Source organism: Podarcis gaigeae (assembly GCF_964106915.1).
Source record: "Podarcis gaigeae genome assembly, chromosome: 13".
Lineage (NCBI taxonomy): Eukaryota > Metazoa > Chordata > Lepidosauria > Squamata > Lacertidae > Podarcis > Podarcis gaigeae.
Genome location: NC_139689.1, coordinates 12684392 through 12711777, shown reverse-complemented (window position 1 = coordinate 12711777; position 27386 = coordinate 12684392). Strand labels below are relative to the sequence as shown.

The 27386-nt window shown below is 39.4% G+C and overlaps 1 protein-coding gene across 1 annotated transcript; it reads left to right on the top strand.

Moving 5' to 3' along the window:
- Positions 1-4483: 4483 nt before the first annotated feature.
- On the top strand, positions 4484-11619 carry LOC310830775 (vomeronasal type-2 receptor 26-like; the record flags this gene model as incomplete). The annotated part of the gene is made up of 6 exons (XM_083710615.1): positions 4484-4774; positions 5285-5431; positions 5534-6424; positions 7647-7874; positions 8889-9015; positions 10718-11619. 6 exons carry the CDS (start codon positions 4484-4486, stop codon positions 11617-11619), a joined length of 2586 nt encoding a protein of 861 aa, XP_083566741.1.
- Positions 11620-27386: the final 15767 nt, after the last annotated feature.

Genomic DNA, 27386 nt, shown 5'->3' with positions numbered 1-27386 from the left:
TACAGCTGTCACGGTGGAGAGGAATGAAGGCAGGCCTTCCTCTCTGTATTCAGAAAACAGAATATTTAGGGCTTGTGAAAGAGTCTCATTTTCTAAAGTTAGGCAATTTAATTAAGCAAGCATAGTTCATGATTACCAAAGAGAAAAATTGTAAGGTTAACCAATCAGAGAAATAAATATCATTTTAAAAGACAATAATGCAATACACTCAAAACTCCTGAATTGCAGTGCTGAGGCAAAATAAACGATTACCGGAGCACAAACTCGGGTTATCTGAATTCAAGAAGACTGAGTTGATATCCAAAATAAAGAAATATTTCCCCTATCATCTCTCTTTTGAACAAAAAGGATTTATAGTGGATATATATGATGGGTGGTGAATACTTTTCTCTCTCCTTTCCTACGGACAGCAGTTAGGTTTGGAAGTCTCCTGCCCCCCCAACTTTTTCGCCAGCCTTCACTGCCCATCCTGCTGCTTTATCACTGACTGCTATGGCCTCCACCACCACTCACTTGCCAGCTTCTTTTACCCAACTACCTGCCCTCTCAGCAAATTCAGCCACACACACACTGCTCTCTTGCTCACTAACCTCTAAGAGTGTTGTCATGCTGTATTTCTTAGTGACATCTGTTAGTGGCCACACAACTGCAGTGTGACAATAACAGTAAAAGTTTAAGTACTGTATATAGGACTATCAGGAAACAAGGAAGATAAATATCACCTGTCAGGACTTTGTTAGTAATCACTCTAGTCATGATGCAATAGCAAAATCTGTATAGAATTTGGTTGGGGAAACGTCAGAAAATGTTTACCTTTCCCCTTGTGAAATATGCTTAGTTTTGGTAGATGCCTGGCGAGGCAGTTCTTAACACTTAGTGTTTTTTATTCATTTCTTTTCTTAGTCAAAGAAACTTGTCTCAGATGTCCAGAAGATCAATATCCAAACAAAGCCAAGGATCAATGCATTTTCAAGATTCCAAATTTCCTAGCATATGATGACATTTTGACAATCATTTCAACTTCCTTTGCACTTCTGTTGTCTCTGATTACACTTCTGGTGCTTAGCATCTTCATCAAGCACCAGGACACTGCCATAGTCAAAGCCAATAATAGAAGCCTCACCTACATTCTCCTCATCTGTCTCCTCTTATCTTTCCTCTGCTCCTTACTGTTCATTGGAATGCCTAATGAGGCAACATGCCTTCTCCGACAAACTTCTTTTGGCATCATCTTCTCTGTGGCGCTGTCTACCATCCCCAGGTTTGGACATGCACTCAATGGCAGAAGAAATAGTTTTTTTGTGTAACGAAGGGTCAGCTACTATGTTCTATTGTGTCTTGGGCTATATGGGCTTCCTGGCCATTGTCAGTTTTACCGTGGCCTTCCTAGCCAGAAAGTTGCCAGACACTTTTAATGAAGCCAAGTTCATCACGTTCAGCATGCTGGTCTTTTGCAGTGTTTGGCTGACTTTTGTTCCAACTTACCTGAGCACAAGAGGAAAATACATGGTGGCCGTGGAGATCTTCTCTATCTTGGCTTCAAGTGCTGGGTTACTTTGTTGCATCTTTTCCCCCAAATGCTACATCATTCTTCTGAGACCTGACCTGAACAACAGAGAGCAATTGATACGAAAAAAGTTATAACTGATAGAATAGTTTGTAACTTTATTTATGTTCTTTTCCTAGATATGCAGATGAACTTGTTCTAGATGAATCAAATTGCTTTTTTATTTTATTGGATTGTAGAATCATTGCCTGTTTGTTTTAGATGCTGTTCTGGCACCTTCACTCTGAAACACTACAGAGATGAGAGTAACCAGTGCAGAAAATGTAGCATTACATGCTCTCAGATTTGAGAACTTCAAGCTTTGAGAAGTGCAGCAAAGTTAGAGGTTCTTGCACAAATTCTCATCATAAAGAATTTGTTCACAGGATCTGTGGGGACTTTGCGGTTACGGAATTCCCATAATGGTGTTGGACTATTAATAAATATTATAAAAGTATGAAATTATTATTATTTATCACATTTATATATCACCCTTTATCCAAAGATCACAGGGCAGTTTGCAATATAAAACACAACACTTAAGATAATAACAAACAAAATAATAACCCCCATCCCAAGGGGCAACCTTGAAGTTCCCTTCCAACTCTGTGTTGTAACAAATTTTCAGCAGGCAAGAACATTGCAGAAGTTATTATTTCCCCTGCAATTATCTAAACCAGTATAATCAATTCAATTGACCAAAGCCCCAGTGGCTTCACAGAAGGGGAAAACATTCAGCTGGAAAGTCTGAAATGATTATAAGTTCCCCAGTGTTCCATAGACAGCTAAGATTAGGGAATAGAGAGAGAGTTAGGGCTGTGTCATTTTGACCAGATTCTCACTTTCTGTGTAGAGCTCACCTTTCAAATTTATGTAGTTTAATTGGCATTCAAGGTATGCTTTCGTGATATTGTTGAGGTTAAGGTTAAGGTGGATAGGAGTCCCTTTGAGTAGTGCGTTGGCAGAGTCAGCTGCTAATAAAGTCATCTTGCTCAAATGAGGTCAATAGTTCTAATGATATGGTAAACTGAGAGACGTGGGAGTTTTCATGTGTGGACAGAAGGTTACTATTAGGATGGTGATTTTTCTCCTTCTGCTTCCAAACATGGTGTGTAAAGTGCATAGTATTAGCTGCAGCAGAAAGAAACCTGTACGTGTTCCACATGACTGGTATGAGCCAGGTGATCTTCTCATTGGTGGGATGACAACTCTTATGCATTACGTTTTCTCTAAACTTTCATTCATGGAGCAACCTTCCCCAGAACTGATTCAGGACCCTTTGTAAGGAATTGTTTCCTTCTATAAAACTGTGGTGTGTGCATGTGTTAGTGGTTCTTTATGTCATCATATGCTAGGAAATTTGGAATCTTGAAAATGCATTGATCCTTGGCTTTGTTTGGATATTGATCTTCTGGACATCTGAGACAAGTTTCTTTGACTAAGAAAAGAAATGAATAAAAAACACTAAGTGTTAAGAACTGCCTCGCCAGGCATCTACCAAAACTAAGAATATTTCACAAGGGGAAAGGTAAACATTTTCTGACCAAGATGCTTGAAAAAATGCCATCTGTCATATTTTCAATTTACCTACGTTTCCCCAACCAAATTCTATACAGATTTTGCTATTGCATCATGACTAGAGCGATTACTAACAAAGTCCTGACAGGTGATATTTATCTTCCTTGTTTCCTGATAGTCCTATATACAGTACTTAAACGTTTACTGCTATTGTCACATTTTATGTTTGTACAGTTGACTGCATGTTTCTTTGAATTCAGGTTTCCTTGATTTCTTTGAAAAAGGTCCCATTAACTGCCTACTCTCTAAGTGGAGATTCACTGATTTGAATGTAAAGAATTATGTCCAATCTTCCCTATACACTCTGCAGATTCAGCTATCTGAACAGCCATCACTTGCCTCCTTCCTTCCTTCCTTCCTTCCTTCCTTCCTTCCTTCCTTCCTCACTTGTTTGCTCTTTGCTGGTCAACAGCAGCCATTTTCAGGCAGAAACCATGCAGAGAGGGAGAGAGATCAGCCGAATGAGAGAGCAGGAGAGATCAGACAAAGCATAAATCTGGAGAAATCAGACACATCAGTTATTTCTTTGTCTCTTTTGCCCAGATTAGAAATGTTCCCATAGAAATAAAGTTCATGCTTTCATTCCTAAATCGATTAGCTAGAAATACCAAATATGTCAAGTTAAATGCACAGAGTGGAGGTCAATGCACACACCATTCAGAACGTATATCCTGTCTTTGTCTGCCTATAGGGAACAGCAGTAAGGAAGTGTTCCAGGACATGCTTTTCATGTAAAGGGTTGTAGTTTAAATTATTGGCATCCACTGGCAGGGCTGACAAAGACTCCCACTCTGCAACATGAAAGTAATCAGTGTAGAAAATGCTGAGCTAGATGGACTTAGTAGAAAATGCTGAGCTAGATGGCTGCATTCCGTTCTATGTCCACTCAAAATTGGGTTTCAATTTTTTTAAAGGAAGGTGCTGAAGGTACACAAACTTGTGTGAAACTGGTGCATTTTTAGTAGCAGTGATTCCAAACTCATTATCACACTTTTGTGGCACAATTAATGTGGCACAGTTAATGTTCATTGCTGAAACTGTATAGTGTTAAAGGGGAAAAATGGATGAAATATTACAAACAAATGCAGTGAAATATTCCATCCCATCTATATAGATAATTCCACAATTGATGTACTCTGAGATACTAAAACTCTGGTTGAAGGAAGCTCCAAATGCAGAATTATATAATTCTAACAATCATAGCACAGTTGTTTTCTTGCCAACGATATTAGCTAATGACTAACTTTGTTGGCTGTGTCCTCTCTTTACACTTGGGCAATTTCAGCTCTCATATCTAGATGAAAACAGTGTTAAAATAACTTTGTTTAATTTTCCAATGAAAGTCCCTTCATTTGCAGCATGATGACAAGGTTCTACCAGCACATCCTAGCCCTGATGTTTGCTGTGGCAGAGATCAATGAGAATCCCAAGGTATTGCCTAACGTCACTCTGGGGTTCCACATCTATGACAGCTATACTGATTCAAGGATGACCTACCACAACACCCAAAACCTGCTGTCTAACTCACATAACTTTGTACCCAACTACAAATGTGGTATCCAGGAAAATGTAATAGGAGTCATTGGGGGACTAAGCTCTGAGACCTCCTCAGCAATGGCAGACATCTTAGGTCTTTACAGGATTCCACAGGTAGGGTTTGAATATCAAAACAAAGGGAATTTACCCCTTTCATTTAGGAATTTGGTGACACAAAAAAGTCGTCTTTTTTTCCCTTATTATTATCTTGTCACCTAACATAATGAAGTAGGTAGTTGATTGCTAAGTTGGCTCAGTTGGTGGGGCATGAGGCTGTTAATTTGACTGTCATTGGTTCAAGCCGCATGTTGGGCAAAATATTCCTGCATTGCAAGGGTTTGGACTAGATGATTTGCTATTGTGCATCTTTGTCTGGTTAGATCAGGGCTTGTCAGCCTGGTTCCTACCGCACACTAGTGGGCGTTTCAGGATTCTAGGTGGGCGGTAGGGCCTTCTACGGCACAAGCTGAATCCTTCTTCCGTTGAGCACTGGTGGGCAGTAAGGAAATTTTACCATCAAGAAAGATGCATTAGTGGGCGGTAGGTATAAAAAGGTTGACTACCACTGGGTTAGATAATGAGTCAAATTTGATGCCTTTCTGTTTCATGCTCCTGTTCTTACAGGGGGATTTCATTTTGGAAAGATGGTTACCAGATCCAAATAAGGTCTTGGTGAGTGATGTTAGATTTTTAGGTGGGCAAATTTACATCTGGCTCCAGTCAACCAAACTCATCAGCATCTCTGGGTATGCATGTGTGGATGGATGGATGGTTGGCTTAGATGAAGGTTATGCCTGGTCAGTTTCCCATTAGTAAGGTAGAGACACTGAGCTCCTCCCCCACACTGAAATGGTGCACTTTTGTTTGTTTTAGATATCATATGGTTCATTTCAAGAAGAAGTGCACGATCAAATCAAGTTCCCTTCCTTTTATCGTATGGTTCCCAATGAAGCCCTTCAGTATCAAGGAACTGTTGCGTTACTTCTGTATTTTGGATGGAAATGGGTAGGGCTGATGGCTATAGATGATGAAGGTGGAGGACATTTTTTGCAGACCATAGAGCCAATGCTTCTGCAGAATAAAATCTGTTCAGCATTCATAAGACGAATTCGTGAAAATTTGTATAACTTCCTGGATGAACGAAAGTTTGGTACTGATACAAGGAGTCTTTTGCCAGCTTTTGCACTGAGCAAAGCTAATGCAGTTATTATATATGGAGAAACTTCTTCTATTTTATGGTTGCCATTTTCTATAGAATTAACTAGAATAATTCAAGAAATACATCCTGAATATCAGGAGACGGTATCTACAGCAAAAGTGTGGATTACAACAGCCCAAATTGACTTCACATTATCTAGCATTCAAAAGATAGCTGGCATTGATTTACAAGAGCTTCATGGTGCTATATCCTTTGCAATTCACTACAGTGACCCAGAAGGTTTCCAAGAGTTTCTTCGGAATGTACGTCCTTCTTGGACAAATAAAGATGGTTTTATCAAGGATTTCTGGGAACAAGCATTCAGCTGTAAATTTCCAAACGCTATGGACCCAACAGACATCACAAACCCATGTACAGGAGAGGAGATGCTGGACAGCCTTCCTGCTCCTTATTTTGCAATGAGTATGACGGGGCACAGTTATGCTATCTATAATGCTGTCTATGCTCTGGCACATGCCTTACACTTCAGGTACTCATCTAGAGACAACTACAGAATAACTGATGCCAGGGGGTGGCCATGTCCTTGGAATGGGGAACCATGGAAGGTAATATTCTCTTTCATAAAGTGTGCAGTTTACATGCAGTTACTGTTCCAGTGTCTCCCCTTCTGGGATGCCATTGGGAGCCAATAACCACATCTACACGAAAGCAGCAAATAGGATTAGGGCTGCCATACAATTTTGGGGTGCTGTGGTTTTTATTTTTTGAAATATGGCAACCCTAAGATAGATGGTGGAAGGATACTCAATGACAGGTAGGGAAATGAAGTGCCCCACTCTACCCCACCCCAGTTAAGGTTAAGACAATGGTAGAAGAAAGGGAAGCTTCCAGGTGAGAGGTACTATATTGTAAGCCACTTTAACATTTTGCAAAAAACAAGAACAGGATCATATCATTATGCTTGGTGACACTCTCAAACCAGTATGTAATTTACATGATTTCTCTGAATCCCTTTTTTATAGTTAGTGTTATGTTGGCCTCTCCCCAGTCCTCAAGCATGGAGAAGTTACGTATTTTGATTATCAGATTAATGTCATGGACTGGCTATGTGCAGAGGAGTGGTGGAAGGGGTCAGCTGGGGAATCCTGAAGGGAACAGCCAATGGAAAAAGGCTCAGAGCCAGGGGTGGGTGGTGGGATGGGTGGCCAGAGGGAGAAAAGGGAACAGTCTGGGAAGATGAGGTATTGGAAGCTGTAGAGGTAACAGGGTTTAGTGAGCAGGGAGAGGCTGGGGACAGGGAACAGCCCATAATCAGAAACAGAAGCAGAGGCTGGAGAGGATGCAAATAATTCACTTTCTCTGCTTTCTTCTTTTAGCACACATTTGACTCTCTTGTCATCCAAGAGTCCAAGCACCTCCTTAGCCAAAGTCTTGCTACTCAACTATTTAAATAATGTTTTACTGTTGCTCTTTATGTTTTTAGCAATGTGCAAAATGAAATCATTTTTAGCTTATCTTATTGTTTGCTTGCATTTATTTAGCCCAAGCTTGTGTTCTTTTCCCACTCCTTATTTCAACAAGAATTCAGTTTTCTAGGGAAGCCTTCTTGCCTCCAGCAACTGTAATAGTCTTAGCTGTCCTCCCTAAATATATTGAGAAGTACCTTCAAATCCTGAATTTCCACTGATTTGATTATTTGTCACTCTCTTCCTCTATCTGCTACCAAAAGCTGATTGCACTTTGTTGTGATTTCGCCATCACAAAGTAAATGTAGTTATAATATTACAACCCTTTATAGATTTTACAACTCATTCTTTCTCTCTCTAGCTCCACTCATACCTTCAGAGGATGTCATTCAACAACAGTGTTGGAGATGAAATTGCATTTAACAAACATGGGGAATTAGTAGGTGGATTTGATATTAGAAACTTGGTGACTTTCCCAAATGAATCCTACATAAGGGTTAGAGTAGGGGAACTGGATCCTCAGGCACCTCCTGGGAAACAACTCACCATTGATGAGGACAGAATCAAATGGCACTGGAACTTGTCTCAGGTGGGGAAATAGCCACACTGCCTCTCAAATAGCAACATTCATGATCAAGCAATAAAATGGCTGGTCAATAATACTATGAAGAACATCAAATATGCTTTGCCAAAACCCAGTAAACTTGCAACACTCCCACTATAAATGTATAAAGTTTCCCCCTTTGTTACAGCTTCACCAGCCATGAGATGAGGTTGTAAAAGTGATGTGAGAATGCTTGACTCTTGCACTGCTTCTTGGTCTCTTGCAAAAGTGGCATTTATAGGAAGTTTCATCCTGATTCAAACCCAGGCATCTTCATCTATTGTTACACCTAGGTTGTATTCCCATTCCTGTCACATTCTATCTGCATTTAACATATTACAGTCAATCAGACAGTAGATAAAATGAAGTGGGACTCTTCACGTGTCAAGCAGACTGGATACAATGATGTTTCATATTTTCTATTACATTCATTTTCAACATAACTATACTATACAGCCGATAGATGTTAGAAGCTCTTCTTACTGGCTTTAAGGCTTTCTTTTACAGCATCTTCAAATCTGGAATAATTAGCTTGAAAAGGTTTTGTCCGTATATTTAATCAATAAATACCAATATACTTTCTAGGTGAGCTATCTATGAACATTAAAAGGATTTGTTATATTTTTCCTTTAGTTATTCCACACCTGTATTGATATTGTATCCTTTATAAATGAGTCATCATAACTATGGAAACCTTTGGCCCATCAGTAGGAATGCTAATTCAACAAAATATGGAGGGTCATATGGTCTCCAGCCTAGTTAATGGTATTAGATCAGATGTATAAATAGGTCAATTATTTGGTGGACTTATTATAGAGATTCTAATCTTTAGTTATAAGATGCTTGACATAATCAGTATTTCATCCACTGAATCTTGCACCTGTGCTCATATGGCTATGTTATTCCATATCATTTACACTCCAGTTTATTGGTGATTCTTACTGATTTAAGATCAATTTCCCAGGCATTTTCTTAATAATAACCTTTCCCATTGGATAGGTGCCACCCGTTTCAGTATGTAATGACAACTGCCATCCTGGTTACCGGAAGTTTAAAAAGGAGGGGGAGAAATTTTGCTGTTATGATTGTGTTCCATGTCCAGATGGGATGTTTTCAAATGAGATTGGTAGGATTTACTGTTTTGCAAGTTAGCTGTTATGATTCTAAATAATAATTTTATTTGTACCCTGCCCATCTGAACGGGTTGGATTATTAACTTTGGGTCCCCCCTACATTCAAATCATGGTATTATATATGGTTCTTATTGTTTATATAGTTAGGTTTTATGGAAAGACCTTGATAATATTATTAAAACTTATAATATGATTAGAGACACAGGTAAAATATTTCAGCGTAACAAAATTCCGAAGTAACTCTGAAATAATAATGGCATAATTCATTGTCTGAATATGTAGAACATCCCAAACTATTTTTGGTTAGTGTGAAAAAAATACTTTTAAAACAGAAGACCTGTTATGAAGCATCTCAAGAAAGTCTTGAGAGCCCTCAAGAATTCTCCCCTCTCATTAACCTGGTGGATTTGGGTCTCCTTAGAGGTCCTTCTCATAGTGCTCCAAAACCGCTATACTTTCTAACAATATAGTTTCTGGCACACCATTGCTCAGACCTCCAGAAAAGCAACTCCTAAATCCCTTTCTCCCCTTTCTCCAGAGGTTTGCTAGCAGTTCTACATCTTTTGCTGTTCCGCACATTGGTTATGAATCTTCCCAGAAACGATTCATCCAATAGCTTTTCCCTTTTTGTTATTCTCTTTTGGTCCAACCACACCATCTCTCCTTATCCCTGCTTTTGTCATCCCATTCCATTCCAGCATGAATGAATGAAACTTGATTTGTGTCAGCCATTGGCCATAGCAACAAAAGAACACCGGTACACCTAGCAGTTCAAAAGCACATCAAAGTGCAAGTAGATGAATAGGTAAGGAAGGTAAACGGCGATTCCGTGTGCTGCTCTGGTTCGCCAGAAGCGGCTTAGTCATGCTGGCCACATGACCCAGAAGCTGTACACCAGCTCCCTTGGCCAATAAAGTGAGATGAGTGTGCACCCCCCGAGTCGGCCACAACTGGACCTAATGGTCAGGGGTCCCTTTACACAGAACAAAATAAAAAGTCAATTACATAAAACACAGTTTAGGGTTCTGAGTCAGCAATCAAATAGTGGACATTATTCTGATATTTTATAAAAAAAACTTTGAAGTTCTTGAATGGCATCATATTTCTGGCATAAATACACCACTGCTTGTCCATATATCACAAGGCACCCAAGAATCAAGGCAGTGTGCAATAGAATAGTTTGAAACAAAGGGAAGCGAACCAATCAGGATAGAGAAAACATGGTCTGTTCTTTAAGAACAAACTATTTGGGCAGAGGATAAAAAGTTTCAACACATCATTACTTTGGCTTCTCATATATTGTATATCATTTACAATAATTCTTTCTTTTCGCTGCACAACAGTTGTGCATTAGCAGAAATTAATTAACCAGGATTTAATGTAAGTTGTGGTCTGTTTTTAAACAACAACTTTCGGAAGCAGAAAGTCTAATCAAATTATCATTATTTTGGCTTCCAAGATATTGAATAACTTCTGCAATGATTCTCTCTTTTCACTGCATAGCAGTTGTTATTATAGTAGGGTGAGAAGGGGGTCAAGACTCTGGGTTTGACCTTTGGCATTTCTTTTTGGAAGCACATTGTTACAAAGGCTTTGTAATGTTTCCATGGTGAATATTTGTTAGGGGGACTCTTGAAAAACAGTTCTTAATATTGAGAATAATGTTCATTGAATTAAATTTTATTTCCCCCCCAGACATGGAAACTTGTGTCACTTGTCCAAATGATCAGTATCCAAACAAAGATCGGGATCAATGCATTCCTAAGATTCCAAACTTCCTGGCTTTAGATGACACTTTGGGCATAGTTCTAATTTCTTTTGCACTTTTGTTGTCTCTGACCACAATTTTGGTACTTGTCATCTTCATTAAATGCTGGGACACTGCCATAGTCAAAGCCAACAACAGAGGCCTCACCAACGTTCTCCTCATCTCCCTCCTCTTGTGCTTCCTCTGTTCCTTACTGTTCATCGGAAGGCCTAATGAGGTGACCTGTCTTATCCGACAAACTGCTTTCGGTACCATTTTCTCTATTGCCCTCTCTAGCATCCTGGCAAAAACCATCTCTGTGGTTTTGGCATTCATGGCTACTAAACCGGGATCTAGGATGAGGAAATGGATTGGTAAACGCTTGGCTTATTCCGTAGTCATCTCCTCCTCCAGTACTCAAGTAGGGATTTGTATTCTGTGGTTGGGAACCTTTCCACCATTCCCAGATGTGGACACACCCTCAGGGACTGAAGAAATTGTATTGCTATGTAATGAAGGCTCAAGCACCATGTTTTATTGTGTCTTGGGCTACATGGGCTTCCTAGCCATTGTCAGCTTTACTGTAGCTTTCCTAGCCAGGAAGTTGCCTGACAGTTTTAATGAAGCCAAGTTCATCACTTTCAGTATGTTGGTCTTTTGCAGCGTTTGGCTCTCTTTTGTTCCTACGTACCTGAGCACAAGAGGAAAATACATGGTGGCTGTGGAGATTTTCTCCATCTTGGCTTCCAGTGCAGGGTTAATAGGATGCATCTTTTTCCCTAAATGCTACATTATTGTTTTGAGGCCTGAGCTGAACAACAAAGAACAGCTAATGCAGAGAAATAAATGAATAATAAATTTGTTTTTTATTTCCCTGCACAGCAAAACATACAATAGCTACAGGAAAACTGGTACTATGTGAAATAATGAAAGTATTACAGCTTTTATTATTATTGTGGGGTGGTTTTGAGATCAATATTTTTTTATTTAAATTTAAGTTCTGTTTCTTTGTGGAAGCCAGCCTGAAGCTCTTTCCTCTTTTAAGTAAAATTAGAGGCTAGTCTGGCATTTTCAGTTTTATTTTAATATATCTATTTGGTTTTTAAACGGAATCTTTGTATGATTTAATACTTCATTGCTTGAGTATAAAGAGAGGACTCAGTGCAACAATGCTTTTGTTGTATTGTATCCATAGACATGTATATATGAAATGAGATCAAGTCAGTTTTCAGTTTTTTGTACAAATCTTTTTTTATAATGTGTCATAACGCATATTCTGTTTATATTTATGAAGAATGGGTAGATCCCAACTCAGCCCTGAGTTTCACTCTGTTTTCATGCTTTTATGAAGGGAAGTACAGTCATACCATATGTTACGGTCGCTTCAGGTTACATGTTTTCAAAACAAGTTACTTCTGGGTTTCGCCGCTCACACATGCGCAGAAGAACAAATCGCACCAGCGCCTGTGCAGACGCGGTGCTTCAGGATGTGAACGCTGTGGGTTGCGGACGTGCCTTTGTCATGGATTACATCCGCAACCAGAGGTTCCACTGTCATGGGCCATTAAGAAAGTCAAAAGGAGGGGACTCCGTGCCAGACAGCAAATGGCTTTCTCAACTCAAAGTTAGTTTGGAAGACAAAGGAGTGTTTTAAAGTGGAGCTTTAGAGCCGAGTTGAGAATGGAAGTTTGTGCATGATGAGACCTAGGGGGGAAAGTTGCATCTCGGTGAAGGCAGCAGTCTTTTAAAAAAATGAAGACGGAGAGAGGATCAGAGGCATGGATTAGGTCAGTTTGAATCTAGGGTTGCAGCTATGTGAGAAGCAAGACCTTCATGGGATGATTATGCTGTGATCCCCTCCATCATAGGCTCAGGTTGAACATACAGTGGTACCTCGGGTTAAGAACTTAATTTGTTATGGAGGTCTGTTCTTAACCTGAAACTGTTCGTAACCTGAAGCACAAGTTTAGCTAATGGGGTTTCCTGCTGCTTCCTTCCTTCTGGGTTAGCGGAGTCTGTAACCTGAAGCGCATGTAACCTGAGGTACCACTGTATATGTGTGTAAACCATATACAGTGGTACCTCAGGTTACATATGCTTCAGGTTATATACGCTTCAGGTTAAAGACTCCGCTAACCCAGAAATCATACCTCAGGTTAAGAACTTTGCTTCAGGGTGAGAAAAGAAATCATGCTCCGGTGGCACGGTGGCAGCAGGAGGCCCCATTAGCTAAAGTTGTGCTTCAGGTTAAGAACACTTTCAGGTTAAGAACAGACCTCCAAATTAAGTTCTTAACCCAATGTAACACTGTACAGTGGACCCTCGGGTTACATTACCTTCATGTAATGTAACTTTTGGGTTGTGAATGCTCTATTGTGCCGTGCACGTGCTCAGAAGCAGTGCCTCTTCTTACAAAATTTTTGGGGTGCACACGGACACCCGGAATAATTAAATTCATATCCGGAGGGTCCACTTTATCAGAAAGATACCACCATCTCCACTGTGTCTCATTTTCCAACGCACCCCCCCAAAAAACCACGAGTCTTCAAAAAGCATACCTGGAACTCCCTAGAATCTAGCACCACTCAGAGATTGGGGTAGATTAGTTCACTAGTGCCCAGTGAAAGGTTTTTAGTGCATGACATATTTAGAAATCTGCTTCTTCCTAAAATCAAGCCCTCTTCCATCTTACACACAGGCCCTTTCCAAGTTCCACTACTATTTGAATATATAGACCTGTTAGGTAATAAGCTGATTTGTGTAGGGAGCTCTCATTTTCAATACTAAAAATCAAGGGCACCTGAACTATTATTTATATGCCACCCATCTGCATGGGTTGTCCCAGCTACTCTGGGCGGCTAACATTTATTTGTAACTATTTCAAGACAATTTGCAGTAAAGTTTTAAATTCTTCCTTATGATTGAGAGCATTAATTTCTTCTCTGCATATGGCTCAATTAATGGATTTCATTGCAGCAACTCTAATAGGTTATGGTCTCTAATAGGTTATGGATCTAACATTTAGCACATCAAGATTGTCTGCTTGAAACCCTACCTATGGTGTTTTGTTTTGTTTTTCCTTGTGTGCCAAACACAATGAATGGAAGGTCCTTCAATGTCTTCTATATTACAAATCCAGCCAATATTACATCAAAACTATCTGAGATCTTAATTATGCTGAAACTTGTTGTTCTAGAAATATATTTCCTAAAAATATTAGCAACCACAAAATCAAAACATTGTGATCTATATAAAAAGTGAGAACGATACATAATGCAACATTATTTTAAAAATAATCAAGAGGACAAATCTTTAAAGACATCAAAATTTCTAAATAGCGCATTACATTGATATATTTTAATATAACATGTTCTTCATATTTGGATTAAGAAAAATATTATCTGCTACCGTTGTTAATGTATTTTATTCTCTCTCCCATTCTCAACTTCTTGATCAGTCATTACGTCAGCAGAGTTAAGTTTACATCCCTAGCTCCTCCTTAAATTTCAGGTTTTTGAGATGAACTTTTCTCTTTCTGTGAATTTTTGACTCTCCTGGTCAGAATACCCTTGATATGAATTAAATAATATAAAATAAATAGTTTTGAGAACACCACAAGGAAAATTGCTGAAATAATTTAGTTTTTCCCAGTTGATTGTATCACACCTCTTTTATGATCCTGCATAGGATTCCAAGAGTCAGGTAGGTAGCTGTGCAGTAGAAATATATTAAAAAAAAATGTCCAGTAGCACCTTAGAGACCAACTAAGTTTGTTCTTGGTTTGAGCTTTTGTGTGCATGCAGTTGAATGAAACCACAATTCTCTGTAATTTATCACTTTCTTCGTATTAGTTGTTCTTTAGTGTTCAACTCAGGCCTCATCAGAATAATGTAACATTTGGGGGAAAAGATGCAATACAGCAGTCCAGCACTGGAGGTCAAGATGGAGAAGATCTCCACAGCTACCATGTATTTTCCTCTTGTGCTCAAATAAGTTGGAACAAAGGTCAGCCAAACACTGCAAAAGATCAACATGCTGAAGGTGATGAACTTGGCTTCGTTGAAACTGTCGGGCAACGTCCTGGCTAGGAAGGCCACACTGAAGCAGACAATGGCCAGGAAACCCATGTAACTCAAAACACAATAAAACATGATGGTTGAACCTTCGTTACAGAGCACAACTATTTCATCAGTCAATGAGCTCATGTCCAAATCTGGAAATGGAGAAGAAGTTGCAAGCCATAAAACACAGATGCCCAATTGAATATTGGAGCAAAAGAGGACAATGGAATAAGACAGTCCTTTCCCTAACCATTTTCTCATCCTGGATCCCGGTTTGGTGGCCATGAATGCTAAAACCACAGAAATGGTTTTGGCCAAGATGCAAGAGAGGGACACAGTGAAGATGATGCCAAAACCAGTTTGTCGGAGAAGACAAGTTACCTTGTTAGGTTTTCCAATGAACATGAAGGAGCAGAGGAAGCAGAAGAGGAGGGAGATGAGGAGAATGTAGGTGAGGCTTCTGTTGTTGGCTTTGACTATGGCTGTATCCCGGTGCTTAATGAAGATGCCCAGCACTAGAAATGTGATCAGAGAGGGAAATAGTGCCAAGAAAGTAAAAACAATGCCCAAAGTGTCATCAAAAGCTAGGAAGTTTTGTGTCTTAAGAATGCATTGATCCTTCCCTTTGCTTGGATATTGATCTCTTGGACAGGTGACACAAGTTTCCAAGCCTGAAAAACAACAAGAAGAAGGTAGGACTATTTACAGTGGTACCTCAGGTTACATACGCTTCAGGTTACAGACTCCGCTAACCCAGAAATATTGCTTCAGGTTAAGAACTTGGCTTCAGGATGAGAAAAGAAATCATGCTCCGGTGGCACGGTGGCAGCAGGAGGCCCCATTAGCTAAAGTGGTGCTTCAGGTTAAGAACAGCTGCAGGTTAAGAACGGACCTCCAGAACAAATTAAGTACTTAACCCGAGGTACCACTGTAAAAGCATGAAAATGGTTCTAACAAAGTGGAACTATATAAACCTTTGAATTTGTCTGATAGTATTACTCAAACAGTGATGGCAGAGATCAAACCTTGAATTTCCTATAAGAATATGTGGGTTGTAGTGGCTTTAAACCCCTTTGGAGTTAAAAGTGTGATAATTACAACTGTAACCATATTTAGTGAAGAAAGAGATACAGTATATAAAATGGATGCAACTTCTTCTCTTCCCCTCCTCTTGCCGTGTTCTGAAATGAGAAACTGCCACCTCTTTCCTCTCCTGATCTCACCATTTCTCTAACTTTCAAGCTCAACTTTGATTTTTCCTAAATATGCAGTCTTGCATTTATTCCACATGTATGATACGTTCAAAGAACTTTGTTTTAAAAAAGAAAGGGAATGTGGCCTACCCTCCTCATTTGAGAACATCCCATCAGGACATGGAGCACAATCATAGCAGCAAAACTTCACTCCCTCCTTCTTTTTCTTCCCGTATCCAGGTTGGCACATTTCATTACACAAGCAAAGGGGTGGCACCTATCAAAAAGTATAGAAACTTTTTCTAAATGAAGAAAAGACTTGAGGAATTCATCTGCATCTGACTGGTAAACTGCGATCTAGAATCCAAGGTTCTAAAATACTGTTCATCTAGATATGGCTGCTAACCTGTAAATCATGGAAAGCATCAGTTTGAGCAGGCTTCCTCAATCTCGGCCCTCCCAATGTTTTGAGACTACAATTCCCATTACCCCATACCACTAGTCCTGCTAGCTAGGGCTCATGGAAGTTGTAGGCGAAAAACATCTGGAGGGCCGAGGCTGAGGAAGCCTGAGTTTGAGAGTGTGGCTGCATTCAGTCTTTGCTTGCTTAGATCATCGCTGGATTCTGAGCAATAGGACCTCTTCAGCAGGCCTTGGAAGAAGCCAAAGAGTGTTTAGGGCCTAGCAAGTGGCTGAAGATCATTGGGGAGCACAATTTTTCTTAGCCTTTGAAGTGGCTGAAGAACTCATCTGGCATGTAGACCATCTAGGTGCAGGGCTAGTGGCAGGAGTGGGTTTTCTGCATTTCCTTCCCTTTCAGTCACTGTGGTGCCATTGAAAAATCACTTTTAAGTGCTGAGCTGGTCACAAACAGCACTTTTAAGTGCCATCCTTCAGTGGAGACATTTTGTTTTGTCTTCTTTTTTAAAATTTCCTGTTATTTTAAAATACTACTTTTCACTTCTTGCGAATTGCAAATTTATTTATGTGTTAAATGAAGTGAAGTAATGATTCCTTTATTTTCCTTACATCCCTCTTTATTGGATGTTGTGATTTGGGAGACGGTGCAGTTATTTTCTCACCTGAGTGAAGCCTTTGTGCCATTTGATTCTTTCCTCCTTAATGGTGAGCTCTTTGCCAGGAGGAGCCTGAGGATCCAGCCTCCCCACTTTCACCCTGATGTAGGACATATTTCGGAATGTGACCAGGTTCATAATATCAAAGCCAGCTGCTATTTCTCCATGTTCATTAAAAGTAATTTCTTCTCCAGCACTGTTGTTGAATGAAATTATACGAAGGGATGAGTGGAGCTAGATGGAAAGAGAGAGAGAATAAAGCAAACTCAAAAGTATTAAGATTCTTCAATAGCTTGTATTTAAATTATTTTTCTCCAGGGAAGAACCACTGCAATTCACAATGGACAGCACCTGTCATTTGGTAGCTTACATGTGAAGAGAGCAGCACATCATGGTAAAAACACAAAGGTTCTGCAAAAAGACCTCCCAAATTGATCGGGGAGGGGGTGGGATTAAAGCTGTTGTTTATTATCAGTCTGTGGCAAGTAAGGAAAGGAATTTGAGAACATGTACAAGGTCAGTGGGTTTTCATATTCTGCAGAGATTTATTGGTCAAGGACACACTGGCAAGCGCATATGAAATCACAATAATGACACCTGTTATTGAGGAAACATTACCACTTAAGGTTCCACAATCACATTTTAATTTTGTCAGTCATAAGTATTGCAGAGTACACTTAGGTCACTTCCAGACTGTCAGTATTTTGTGGAAGAGATTAATGTGCATATACTGCAAGTCACACTAGCCTGGGCAAGATGGCAGTGAGGTAATCAAAATTCCAAATGAAAATTACCCTCCAGATTCAGCAGACTGGACAGTCCCAGAAGAAGAGGATTTGCTGATAAAGAGCAAAGTGACATTCTCACCAAACTAGATAAGTTACAGTCCAGGTTGACCCAAAAACAAAAGCATGGACAACAAAACATTGGTGAAACAATTGACAATCAAGCCTTTTGCCCACAAGTTGTTTCTCCAAAATGCATAGTTAAAAAGAGGGCTACCAGATGAACTTTAAAGTGTATAGTTGCAGAGCTGCAAACCCATGTGCCATGGGAATATGAAGAATGTAGGGTGGGTTGTGGGCCCAATTCAAGATGCTGAGCCTGGCCTTGGCTGGGAAGGGCGGGGTATAAATAAAAAATTATTATTATTATTATTATTATTATTATTATTATTATTATTATTATTATTAAAGCTCCAAATGACTCAGGCCTCAAATACCTAAAAGCAGACCCCTTGACCTCCTCAATGTTTGTTGGACCCATCACAGGTTCAGTGGCCAGCTCCTCCAGTGTGCTTGGCCCCCCCCCCCCCGGTGAGGTTAAATTGCCTGTGTATGCTGCAGGTTGGGGTCCCTCGGTCTTGGGGGCAATCTGAAGCCTCTGCCTGAAAGACAGCCTACTTTTGTAAAAACCCTCTTAGGTGTTGTGATTGTTTGTTCCTCCACCCTCAGAAGCTATGAGGTGGTGGCTGGGAGAGGACATTTTCTGAGGCCGTCCCTCTTTATGCTCACATTCAACCCTTAAAATGTGTATTTTATGTATATGTAATTTCAAGTTTTCTTTACACTGTTTTTAATTTTTTTCTTTTAAAATTAAAGATGTTTTTAGATTGCTGTCATCTGTCCTGGATCTTAGGGTCAAGGGCAGCTATTAAATTCTAGAAGCAATAAGAATAGTAATATTTAACTGGGCATATATGTAAGCAGCACACTGGGAAATCAGGAGGAATACTAATGGCCGTATCATCTTGCTGAAAACACATCAAAAGAAATGTCACTTAAGATATGGCATGGACAAATCTGCCAATTTCAGTTATCTAGGTTTCTTATTTTTATAACCTTTAATTGAGTACATCACATTTCCGCAATACTCTGACATTAAAAAAAAAAAAAAATAGTGTAAAGTTCTCCTAACAATATTTTATATGCAATTTTGTCGAATGCAGCAATTTTTGCAAGCATTTTCTCTTAAGAAAATGATTTTTTTGGTTTATATAATCTTTTTACTAATATACACATTTTAATGCAATCTTCCTACTAATGCATAGATATTAAATATTGTTGGGCTGGAAAACAGGAACCCAAAATTTGGAGGCAATCAGATTTTAAAGCAAAAAAGGGATTTCAAATGATAAAACTATTTGGATTTGCATATTCAAATTTGGATGAATTCTCAATCAAGTGGTCATCTAGAAGTAACAGTATAGAGTGAAGGCTTTAATGAAAATAATACATTTCCTAACAGCAAACCTTACCTTCCAGGGCTCCAGATGATGAAGTGAGAATCTACCCACAGTCTCCTTTGTTCTCATGTTCACTCTAGCTGAGTATGTGATGTGCAAGGCATGTGCTAGAGCATGGACAGAATTATAGATACTGTAGCTGTGGCCAGTCATGCTCATTTCAAAAAATGATGAGGGAAGGCTCGCCAGCATCTCATCCCCACTACATGGCTTATCAGCAAGAAACACAGTGTGGTTTGAAAGAGAGCAACTGAATGCTTGTTCCCAGAAATCATTTATAAAACCATCTTCACTTGCCCATGAAGGATTTACAATGGAAAGAAATTTTTTGAAGTTTTGCAACTCTGTTGTGTGAATTGTGAAGGAGATAGCACCATGGAATTTTTGTATATCAGGGTCAAGCGCCCTGTGCAAGGTATGCAACGTGAAATCAATTTGGGCTGTCGTAATCCACACCTTTGTTGTGAATAATCCTTGTTTGTATTGAGGAAATATTCGTTGAATTATTTTGGTTGCTGTTAAACTGTTCTTCACCCATTCAAGTGCTTGATTTTCTCCATATACAATGACAACCTTGGCTTTGTTCTTCAGGAAAGGTGGTTCAACTATTCGTACGTCAGCAAGCATTTTCATCATGTCATCAGAGAAATGCACATTTTTTACACTTCTTTCTGTGAATGCTGAACAGATTCCATTCTGGAAAAGCATTGGTTCTATAGTTTGCAAAAAAGATTCTCCACCCTCATCATCTGTTGCAATAAGACCTACCCATGTCCATTTGAAATACACAAGTAACTGGATAATTCCTTTATACTGGAGGCTGTCATTGGGAACCATGCGGTAAAAGGAAGAGAATTTGAATTGATCATTGACTGATAATTCAAATGAGCCATAGGAAATCTAAAAGACAATGACAGACATTTTAGAATGGCTATAGGAGATGACTGTGATCTGAATTCATGTCTTTCCCTCCAATAAATCTCAAGGCAATTAACCATGTTACTATAAAATGAACTGAAAATAAAATTAGAAACAATACAAAAAACACACACAACAACAATAAGGAGTGATTTCAATCAATACGAATAAACAGCCATGTCAGAGACCTATTTTTCATTTTTAGTATCTTGCAACAAAAATGCATTCATTTCTCCCTCAAATTTCCAATACTGGGTACCTGTCATATCTCAACAGAAAACAGAAATAGTCGCACTGTAAGCCCTGCTCCCATTTGAAGTTAAGTGGGTTTCTGACAATCATTCTCAAGTAATCTTGTCCCAAGGTGTATGGGGCCTTATATTTTAGTTCCAGAATTTTAAACCTGGCCCAGTAGGAGATTGGTATCCAGTGCAGATCTCACAGACACAGAATCATAAGCTTGTGGTCGCTATCACTTTCTGTACTAGTTACAGTCTCCAGACAAAATAAAAATGCACTGCAGTAATTCACCATTGAGGATAGGAATGTATTAACACATTTCCTGATACAGAAAGGTTCCTGCTGTCTTACTAGCTGAAGTTAGATGCACGCATATACATTTGTTTAATAAATAAAGAAACATCATTATTTGTTCATAATTTAACACTGTTACATGTTCTCATTTTCCTATTCATTTCCTTATAATACTCTATCCCCATAGTGCTATTACTATGACAATATTCCCTTCCTCTGAGACGCACATGAAGAATCAAGCATCATTAAATTTTCCCGTGGATATTCATTTCTATCATCATTGGAGAAATTCTCCTACACACAGAGCAAGCCCAAAACTTACATGGGTTTACATTAAGGGGTTCATGCCTAAAGCCCAAATTGCGTATAGCCAAAACAAAGTTCAACGGGTGCATGTGAAATATGTGTAAATTGCCAGCTGGCTGTATATCCAATACACACTGTTGGCACCAAGTCCCACCCAAACCCGTACAGCACTCAATGCAAATGCAGCTATTGTGTCCCACCATCCCATCCCAGTACTGCTGAATATTCCTGAATCATCAGATTCTTCTTGGAAAGAGAGTAGAAGTGTGCCTTATAAGGGAGATTTTGGGGAAAACCCATTGCTCCCCAAATCCTACCTGTGGAATCTTGTAAAGCTTCAAGATGTTTGCCATGCATAAAGAAGTATCAGAGCTGAGCCCCCCAATCACTCCTATTACATTTTCCTGGATGCCGCATTTGTAGTTGGGGATGAAATGATGTGATTTAAAAAGCAGATCTAGAACGGTCCGATACGTCAACCTTGAATGGGAGTAGCTGTCATAGATGCGGAACCCAAGAGTGATATTGGGCAAGATCTTGGGATTATCGTTGATCTCATCAATCGCAAACACCAAGGCCAGGATGTGCTGGTAGAGCTTGGTCACCATGCTGCAAATAAAGTGACTTGATATTTCATGAGAGAATGAAAGAGGACACCTGATCATTTTATATCAGTCTTTGACTGCTTCGATAAGGAAGAAGCACAACCAGAAAACTCAATTCTAATGCAAAGGAGGATAGTGTGTTGTGACTGCCTTTTGCTGGATTGTGATATGAGATTGTTGGCAGTGTGTATGGGGCTTCTGGGCTGCCCAGATGACAATGAAAGCAATGTGTTTCAATCTTGCTTTCCAGAGCTTGGCACCCATCTTATGGCTTTGCTATTTTTTTTTAATGCCTCCTGCATCGGACTCTCCCCTCCACCCCAGCTTCATGTTCAGGGCAACCCATTGGGTGCAGGCTAAGAAATATGGTGATTGATCTCTGAATAGAGGTTTGAACTCAGATCTCACCAGTTATAGTCTTCCATGCTAATTGATATACTTTGCTGGCTCTTGATTAACTGTTTAATTGACACACTGACGTTACTCAGAAATTATCTTACAAGAAAATAACGCTAAATTGATATTCCACTCAGTGTACCTATTGACTTTTAGAAAATGTAAAAATGAAGCATTTAACCAATTTATAAAATCAATAATACTGCACAGTAGTAGAATCAGGGAGGTTTATCCAGCAGCATGGAAACCCAAAACAGAAAAATACCTTGGACAGAGCAAAAGTTACCTCAGCCACTCTCAGCGGCTTCCAACAAATAAAAACACAATTTGTTTGGACAGAGAAAAAGTATAAGTCAAATCCAAGGACCTTTTTGAAGAGCTAGTATATTCTGACATGTAGAGAAGGATGAGAATCTGCAGGTAAGTCTGTGGGTGATGTGAAGTACAGTGCTACCTTGGGTTAAGTACTTAATTCGTTCTGGAGGTCCGTACTTAACCTGAAACTGTTCTTAACCTGAAGCACCACTTTAGCTAATGGGGCCTCTTGCTGCCACCGCGCCGCTGGAGCACAATTTCTGTCCTCATCCTAAAGCAAAGTTCTTAACCTGAAGCACTATTTCTGGGTTAGCGGAGTCTGTAACCTGAAGCATATGTAACCTGAACCGTATGTAACCTGAGTTACCACTGTATATCAAGAAGGGCTTTATGACTCCAAACTGTTTTAACAAAATGACTCTCCTGACTAACCCCCCCCCTCTACATTTCCAAAGTGAAGAGTGTTACTGCTACTTTGCCCAAGTATTTTTCAATTCATCTTCCAAACATACAGAATTGTTATAACTAAATTTAAGAACGTTGTGAAGAGATAGAATTTCTTACAAGGGGAGTTTAATCGACTCCTGAGAAGGGTGCATGTTGAACAAAAAGTTGGGAAATACATAATCGATATGAGATACTATCCCACCGAGGGCAAGATCACCAGGGTCGTGCCATGCATGCGGAACATGTACAGAATCAGTTGTGGAGCACTTAACACAGTTCACATTGCAAACCGTGTTTGGGAGCAGCAGCAACATGTTGATGAGAAAGCTCCCTCTACTTCTGGTCTCCATGGTGCATCTTTTTCACATTCCAATTGCATGAAGCCTGATTGGATGAAACGTGGTGTCAGAAGTGGCTCTCAGGCTGTTCCATATGTTCCTCTCTGAGGACTGCATCTGGCCTGGCTGATCTCTCAGGCATTTGTGAACTGTATATTCTGCTGGGAAACACCTGTGCATTTGAACTATATGGCTTTGGGGGCAGCTGATGCTGTCTCCTGAAGGAGATAATTCTCTGCTTTGTCTTTGACCACAACAGCATTACAAAAGCATTCATTGAATGGGAACTGAGAGCTACCCTTTGATGTTTGATAATGAAAGAGCCAAACTGATCAAAAGGACAGAGCCCACCTCTCTTCCCTCCCTGAACTTAGATGACTAAAGAACACTGGGGTACATATTGTTTCAGACTTGCTTCTTGATTCCCCCCCCCCCCGCTCCCAACAGCCTCCTGGAGGTGAATTGATAACAGTTATTCTGATAATTATAGGGAAGGCAAACATTTCTACAATTATATACTCTGAACAGCCTCTGAAAAAGCTTCTGAAAATTAATTGCTGCCCAAACCATGTTTCTTCCCTAATTATGTATTTTCCTTTTCTGCTGAAATAAGTTTGAACAAAGGAGAGTCAAACAATGCAAAAGACAAGTATGCCCAAGTTGATATACTTCTTGTCATTAAAAAGCTCTGGCAACGTCCTGGCTGGGAAGGCCACAGTGAAGCTAAAATATAACCCTAAAATAGAACAAAACATAGGTTGAATGACCCTTCATTATATTACAGTACAACTTATTAAGTCACTGAGTACGTGGCCAGACGTGAGAGTGGAATGAGAGTTTGCCCTAATTTAAATTTTATAGCAGAAAGGAAGAATGGAATAAGCAGTTTTCCCTTGAAAGTTTAATGTATTGAGTTGAAAATGGCATCTCATAGCCTTTAGTGTAGAGTATTGCCCACTCCTGTGGAATACTCTTGCAATAGTGATTCAGAGGGACCAAACTTTAAAATGTTTGTTAAATACTTTTCTCTGTTGCCAGGTTTATGCAGACAGTTAAGAAAATATATGTTGTATGGTAATTTGCTTTATTTTTTGTGTTGTTCTTGAATTTTATTAGAATTGTTCTAAACCACATTTATTTTTTAAATTAAAACGTGGTAGACAAAACTTTTAATAAATAAATAAACACATAAAAATATTGGGATGTTCAATGCAAGTCTCACAAAATATAAAATTATTGCCCATGGGGAATTGTCAGTTTCCGCTCATTCATTTAATTAATTATTATATGTAAGCAGCATGATGGGATTGGTACATATCACATATTCAAATAATCTTTGAAGACAAGATTCTTAACCGATCCTCTAAAATTAATAAATCCTTACATGAACCTAAAAGATCACACCCAAAAATTACTTAAGTGCACTGGACAACCCTTAACATCATTGGGCGTTTTCCAGAGTCCATTTTTCTGTTCTCCCTTCAGCACTATTACAGGGCAAATGTCACGACATCTAAGCGGAACGGATATTATGCCCATGCAACTCTGTTAAGATTGGATCTATCGGGCATGTTCTTCTATACTGTTCGCTGTATCGTGATACCCGAAGAGAGCTAATCCAACCGCTACTAAGGAAATTAAAAACCAGGCTACATTATGAGGAAAAGATCAATTCAATATCTGCTTCATCTACATAAAAATGTGTAAGATTTTTCTTTCTTCAGCAGCACTCTGTGTCCATCATCTGAGGCCCTTCTTCATGTGCTTCCTTCATGTGAATGCCTCCAAATCCCCACAACATTTTTTAATGGCTTTCGAATCATAGCCCCATATTTCAACTCCATATAGAGAATTTGAGTAAGCACTTTGCTACCAAATACCTTATAATAATAATAATAATAATAATAATAATAATAATAATAATAATAATTTATTATTTATACCCCACCCATCCGGCTGAGCTTCCCCAGCCACTCTGGGGACCTTGAGGGCAGGTTCAAACAGCTGCCCTCTCTGATTTTAATAGAACTTCAACAATGCCTCCATAAACCACTTCCAAGAGAGGGGCTCATTAATGAATTCACCCAGGTACGTAAATAAGTAAGTTTCTATAACCTGCTGATCCAAGCAGCAACTATACTAGGATTGCCATATTTCAAAAAGATAAAATCCAGACACAAAAGTTGTAGAGCTTTGTTGGGCAAAGTTTTTTTGGGGGCCATGATTGTTGAGCTTTTTAAAAAATCTACAAAGTGTTGCCATACATCTGGTAAAGATAAAGGCAAAGGACCCCTGGATAGTTAAGCAACTATGGGCACTCATCTCATTTTCAGGCCGAGGAAGCTGGTGTTTGTCCACAGACAGCTTTCTGGGTCATGTGGCTAGCATTTCTAAACTGCTTCTTGAGCAATGGAACACCATGACAGAAGCTGAATAAATGAAACTTTATTTGCATGAGCCATCGGCCACAGCAACAAAAGAACATTGGGATGTACACAGAAAAAAATAAAAAGTCACTTATATAAAACACAGTTTAAGGTCTTGAATCAGCAATCAAATAGTGGACCTTATTCTGATTGCCCCAACAATCACGGAAGCTGTTTACCTTCCCACCACAGCGGTACCTATTTATCTACTTGCACTGGTGTGCTTTCAAACTGCTAGGTTAGCAGGAGCTGGGGCAGAGCAACAGGAACTCACCCTGCCATGGGAATTCGAAATGCTGACCTTCTGATCGGCAAGCCCAAGAGGCTCAGTGGTTTAGACCACAGCGCCACCCACATCCTAGGACTCTATATACCAAAAACTGCAATCTTTGTCTTAATTTATAGAAAGGCTTTCCTGTTTACAGTATGTGTTGAACACCTCCAAGAGACCTAATTGGAAATGAGGGAGAAGCAATAAATCATCAACATATATTGATGTTGAGGTCTTTTTGCTCCTAATTACATGAGAAGGGGAATTTGCATTGGCTAAATATGACACAAAATCATTAATATAAAAGTTTAAAAGAGTGGGAACCAGAATGCAACCTTTAAGGCATTTTAAAGGCATCATTAATACAACCATTTAAACCTAATCTGAGCCTTATTTCTTTGTTGCAGTATAGTTCTTGGATCAATAGCAGAAGTCTGGAGTCAATGTTGGCAATTTGAAATTTCACCCACAGCCACAGTCTATTTCAATTAAAACAAACAGCAAGCTTTTCACAGAACAAAACATTAAATTGGCGCAATTTATTCTTACATAGGATGCAACGAAATATTCTCTCATTTATATCTTTTTTCGTATCAGATGTCCTTTATTGTTCAACTCAGGCCTCACCACAATAATGTAGCATTTTGGAAAAAAGATGCAACTCAGTAACCCAGCACTGGAAGTCAAGATGGAGAAGATCTCCACAGCTACCATGTATTTCCCTCGTGTGCTCAAGTAAGTTGGAATAAAGGAGAGCCAAACACTGCAAAACACCAACATACTGAAGGTGATGAACTTGGCTTCATTAAAACTGTCAGGTAATTTTCTGGCTAGGAAGGCTACAGTGAAGCTGACAATGGCCAGGAAACCCATGTAGCTTAAGACACAGCAGAACATGGTGACTGACCCTTCATTACATAAGAGCACAATTTGATCAAGCATTGTGTGTGAATCTAAATCTGGAAATGGAGGGGAAGTTGCCAACCAAAGAGCACAAATCCCTACTTGAATATGGGAGCAGGATAGAATTATGGAAAAAGCCAATTGTTTCCCTATCCATTTCCGCATCCTAGATCCTGGTTTGGTGGCCATGAATGCTAAAACCACAGATACTGTTTTGGCCAAGATGCTGGAGATGGACACACAGAATATTATACCAAAAGCAGTTTGTCGGAGAAGGCAAGTCACCTCATTAGGCTTTCCAATGAACATCAAGGTGCAGAGGAAACAGAAGAGGAGGGAGATGAGGAGAATGTAGGTGAGGCTTCTGTTGTTAGCTTTGACTATGGCTGTGTCCTGGTGCTTAATGAAGATTCTCAGCACCAGAACTGTGATCAGAGATAACAAAAGTGCAAAGAAAGTTGAAAGAATGGCTAAAGTGTCATCAAATGCCAGGAAGTTTAGAATCTTAGGAATGCATTGATCCTGGCCCTTGTTTGGATATTGGTCTTCTGGACAACTGACACAAGTTTCCTCATCTGAAAAG